General features: G+C 54.2%; 1 protein-coding gene across 1 annotated transcript; it reads right to left on the bottom strand.

The window, feature by feature from the left end:
* Positions 1–276: 276 nt before the first annotated feature.
* On the bottom strand, positions 277–2349 carry LOC119804152 (PWWP domain-containing DNA repair factor 3B-like). Its single transcript, XM_038315658.1, has one exon. It carries the CDS (start codon positions 2347–2349, stop codon positions 277–279), a length of 2073 nt encoding a protein of 690 aa, XP_038171586.1.
* Positions 2350–5086: the final 2737 nt, after the last annotated feature.

The raw sequence follows: 5086 nt of genomic DNA, 5'->3' as shown, positions 1-5086 counted from the left end.
TGGGGACATTCCAGAGAGGCGTCCCCAAGGGATTTCTCCATGCTTGGGCACAGGCCAGAGAGGGCTAGGCCCGGCCTGAAGCTAACAGGTATTACCGAACCAATGTAGACAATCTGCAACGTCAAGCATGTACGTGAATGTTTATTTGGGGGTGGGGGTAGGTGAAGAACATGTATGCAATGAGGAGCGGTCATAGCAAGCTCCACAGTCTCCCAGATGGTTCTCTTTTGGAGGTGGAGCTGCAAGGGGGTGAAGGCTGAAAGGAGACGCTCCCTTTTAAGGAGTGGGCGCAGGGGGATCCCTGCCAGCCCCAATCCTGCATGCTGACCTCTTCCTAGCCGCCTTTAGAATGGTCTTCTCAAAGAGCTCTTTTTCACGATAGTGCACAGGTGGGCCACGCAGGTACTTCTGTTCTGCCTCCTTGTAGCTGAGCTCATCCAGGGTAGCGATGGAGAAGATGATTGCCTCTGGAAGAAGAACCTCCATGGTGAGCCGGACTTGGTCTCCTCTTGCCAGCGAGAGCAGGGCCTGGTGTGCTTCTTTGGATATTTCTTGCAAATGTGTGGCCACGAGATGCAACTGGTCCTCATCCTCCAGGTAGGTCTCAATGCAGAAGACTTCCTTCTTTGATTTCCAGAGGTCGTTCAGCCACCTGGATGGTTTCTTGCCCTTCACGATGTCCAGCAGGTGCTGGTCGGCCCCCTTTTTCTTCACTATGAAGTCTACGAGCTTCTGGTTGGCTCTGTCCCAAGCGGCTCTCATGCGGTCAGGCAGGAGTTTCTTGTGGGGCCCCTTGCCACCCAAGGCGGTCTCCTCCTCCCAGTCTTCCAAGTCGGCGTAGCTCACCTTGGGGAAATCAATGCGCAGGTCGCCCTCTTGGATGGCTCTCCTCAGTGGGTAACTGGCTCGGGCGGTGTAGTAGTCCATAAAGGAGCCCCGGAAGGAGCCACAGGCGAGGTCCTCTCTGTAGCGGTCGATCACCGAGAGGCACCAGTTGATGCCCTGGCTGTACACTTTGCTGGCTCTCTGCAGGAATGATAATTTCTCCCCACAGTCTAGGAGCTTCAGCTTGCGGAGAGGGACTTGGACACCCCTGCGCTCGAACTGCATGTTGCCCTCGATCAGCAGCACCCTGGCCGTCTTGTCATTCTTGCTGACATTCTTGACCACTGCCGGCCAGAAAGGGTGGTCCTGGAATTTGAACCAGACCAGCATCCCTCGTTGGATGGTATTAGTCTCCTGGGCAGAAGCCACACTGGTGGTTTGGCAGTCTTCCTGAACTCCAGCCGCTCTCCTCTTGACCCTGGCATTACTCACCTTGGAGTGTACTCGAGTTTCCAGTCCTGAGAGCCCACAGTGTGCACACAGCACATGGATCTTCCTTTTCCTGCCAGCAATGCGGACTGATCTTCGTAGTCTCGGGACTGGAGGCATGCAGGCTGTCCATGCCCCCTCTGAGTCTGGCCTCGGGGTCTGCGGGCTGGGGTCCTCCTTGTTCTCTGGGAGGGTGGTCTTCCTTTGGGCTCCAATGGCCCGGATCTCTAGGCCGCCACACTGTACTTGCTGCCTGAGAGCTCTGGGAGTGGAAGAGGCATGCCTCGGTGGCCCAGAGACAGGCTGATGCTCATTGTTAGCCCGGGCACCCTCCCTAGAGGCCCGGGCGCTCAAAGACCTGAACTTGGGTATATTCAACTCTCTCGTGCCAGGATTATCACCAGCATTTCCTGTTGGCATCTTGCAGGAACTTGGACACACTCTGGTGCCCTTTAACATGTTCCCCTGCAGCTCAAAGTGAGGGGGCTCTACAGCAGTGTGGGCCCGGGCTTCCCCCCCTTGCATTGCAGGCTCATTCCGTGAGCCCATCAACACAGGTCCTGGGCGGCCTCGCTTCCCAGGACTCCTGTGGGAGAGCCCTTGGCCTTTCTGGTTGCCCCCTTGGGAGTGATGGCACTGGTGTGGGCTAGAGCTGGTCTCCTCTTTCAGAACCTTGGGAGCCGCTGTGCTGGTTCTTCGGCCACCTGCCCTTTCTCCTTGATACAAGCGGGTTCCCTCGCCCAGAACATCCAGTGCCACCTTGAGGGCTCTTTTGTATGACCTGGTCTGCCCTGGCGAGCCATTGTCCTGTGACTCCTTTCCAGCCAAGGAGGCTATGGTTGCGATTTCAGACTTCGTTAGGGGCCTCACCTCTGTTCTCCTCATTCTGGTCTTCTCACCCACAGGAAGGATTTCAACCTCCAGGAAAGGAGCCCCTCTCCTCTTAATATGGGCTGAGGTCCTGGGTCTGGACAACACCCTTGCAGGCCACAGCTGGCCGTTCCAGCCACAGAGCACATACTCTGCAGAGTCCATGGTGTTGGAACTCTGGGGCTGTTCTGATCAGGACAGGGTGACTCCCTGGGTTGTGGTGGGAACTCTTCCCTGCTGGTGGTCTCTTGGCCTGGCTCCCCAGCCTGTGGTGATGTCCTCCCTCCAGAATCTGGTAGACAAGCTTAACCTGATGGCCTCTCTCAGGGTGACATGGGTATGTCCTGGAAGTGTGGGAGAGGGAAGCAGAACTGCATTAGGACAGAATTAGCCTTTAGTAGGTACTGAAGCAACAGCTCAGTGAGGTGAGGAGAGAGAAAGCAAGGGAGTGCCCAAAGCCTGTCATTCTACATGGATGAGGGTGCGAGCGGGAGAAGATATGGAAGGATCCAGAGCCGATGTGTAACACATGGTTGCCCACCCTGAGGCTGGGGTGGTGAACTTCCTCCCGGAGAGGTGAGTGTCTTTACGTGGCTTTTGTATTTTCCTGCCCTTGGAATACCTTGGGGGCTCTCTGGGATTCTCTCCAGGTGGGGGGAGCCTCATTGCTTTCTTTCCTAGAGAATTAATCCCACGGTGCCCAGCCCCAGGACGCTTGTGGACACCTAGTGCACTTTGCCTTCTGCACCAGTATGATACCAAGTTGAGGAACAAGGTGGGTGTGGAAATCTTCATGGCGATTTGCATAACATAGCAAGTAAGGATGGTTGCTGTCATGGTCATAGCTTCTGGCCTCCCTCCCCTTCCCATGCCCCCCCCCATATTTTGGTTCCTGTCTCTTGCTCCCAACTCTGTGCTGGACCTTGCTATGGGATCAAGTGTACACATGGCACAATGGAGAGCCTCCCCGCCCCCTAAGGAAAGCACTTCACCATGGAGAAATGCTTTCTAATTGGCAGACTCGGTAGTGTCAGATGAGAGCAACAGGGTAAGTGTTTCTGTTGGTATTGCCCACTCTCTGCTGCAACCTCAAGCCCATAGACCCTGCACACCCATATCTGCTGGTGATGGACACTGTTCTACCAACAGATCCCAGGCTGCAGAAATCTCCTACCCACAACCTCTGAGCCATAATGCTAATTCACAAGGTCTTCTTAGACAGACAGGAAATCAAAGATGCTGTTTGATGACCCGGATGATCACTTGCCCATCCCTAAGTCCAGAAGGCTTGCTTTGAATCTTATGTGGTATCCAATCTTATTTGTAGCGTAGCTCTCCCGTTCATGTCCCTCCATTCTCTGCCTTTCCATACAGTTCCTCCCCAGCCCCATGCTTCTCAGTGGAGTCTCATCCCTTTCTTCTCACTGTGAGTGGGTGTGTGTCAGGGTCTACTCCTTTCCTGACTGCTCTTTCCTTGGGCCCGTGGTTTCCTATCAGTAGTGAGCATGCCGTGCATGTCATGCATGCACGCTGGAAACAAAGCCCACATCTGTCTGATCCTCAGGAGAGGCCCACTGAGGTTGCTGATGATCACACACTTTGAGGACCACAGCATGGAATAACCATGAAGGGCTCACACGCCACAGTTGCTCACTGTTCCTGCCAAGATGCAGGTGGTTTCTGTCATTACCGGGCCAGCACAGAGTGAGGCAGAACACTGTGGTCTCAGGGCTCCTGACACAGTTTCCTGAGGACCCTGGTCATTTTGGAGGCTCCTGCTACCCCATGACCCCTTAAGTGAGTGTGGGCACACCTACCTCTCCTTTAGGGACTCCAGGTCTTACCCATGGGAATTCCTGGCTATACAGAAATATGGGAGGCAAATTATATTTGCTTCATTCCCCCAGCCCTCCCCTTCCCACCCTCTGTATCCATAAACACCTGTTGGTACATTCTAGCTCCAGATCCCTATTCACTGTGCAAATGTGCAGTGTCCCCTCTTCCGTATTCCCTTTCAAGTCTTACTGACATCCAATCTGATCTCACAGTGCATAAAGTGGCTCTCAACATGCAGGAGTCTAGGTCTGTCCCAGCCTACACCTGCTGGGTGATGCAATAGTAAAAAACGTGGACTGTGCAAGTCTGGGGCCCAATTTAGGGATCACCTGTAGTACTTCTTCCTCCGAGGAATCTGTGTGATCTCACAGGGTGGGCCTCCTCTGATCCAGCCTCGGTGGAGTCCCCGGCCACAGGTATCTGCTGAGGACACAGAGGAAAACATGGGCACCTCAGTTACTTCTGGCTGCCCTCTGCTGGACCTTCCTAGCACATGCTCACCAGCAAGGCTGACTGAGCACCACCTAGCTCAACCATGCTCCCTCAAATATGCAGGTACTACACCCCGGGCACAAGAGAGCCCACCGCTCACTCGGTGCCCTTAGCAATCACGGATGCCTGAGTTATACTTATAGTATTCGAGCTTTCCACCCCAGGCAGGGGTGCCTGCAGGAGCTTCTGCTTCCCTCAGGCATCATGTTCTCAGCCTCACACACTTCCTGAGTTAGGAAACATACCCCGGAATACCACGTTTGTGTTCAAGCCCACATGCCAGGACATCCACGCAGCATCTGTATCTCAGTCACAGAGAAAAGCATCTGCACCCATATAGGGCCACGCTCTTCCAGGCATGTGTATTCCATCTGTGCATGCCTACCGTGCCATGCCATAGAAAAGCCCTTCCGTCTTCTACAACCTGCTTAAATATTGTCAGTTTTGCCAGCTGCCTCCATCGTTTCAGGCGTCAACTCTAGTGCACTACCTTCAACAGTTACCTTTCCGATGAAAGCAGCAAAGTCTTCCCCAGAGGTGCACGGAGAAGGGTGCAAGATGGAATCCTGAAGCC

The sequence above is a fragment of the Arvicola amphibius genome, chromosome X (genome assembly GCF_903992535.2).
Source record: "Arvicola amphibius chromosome X, mArvAmp1.2, whole genome shotgun sequence".
Taxonomy (NCBI): Eukaryota; Metazoa; Chordata; class Mammalia; order Rodentia; family Cricetidae; genus Arvicola; species Arvicola amphibius.
The sequence above is the reverse complement of the archived record's forward strand: the minus strand, read 5'-3'. Positions and strand labels throughout refer to the sequence as shown.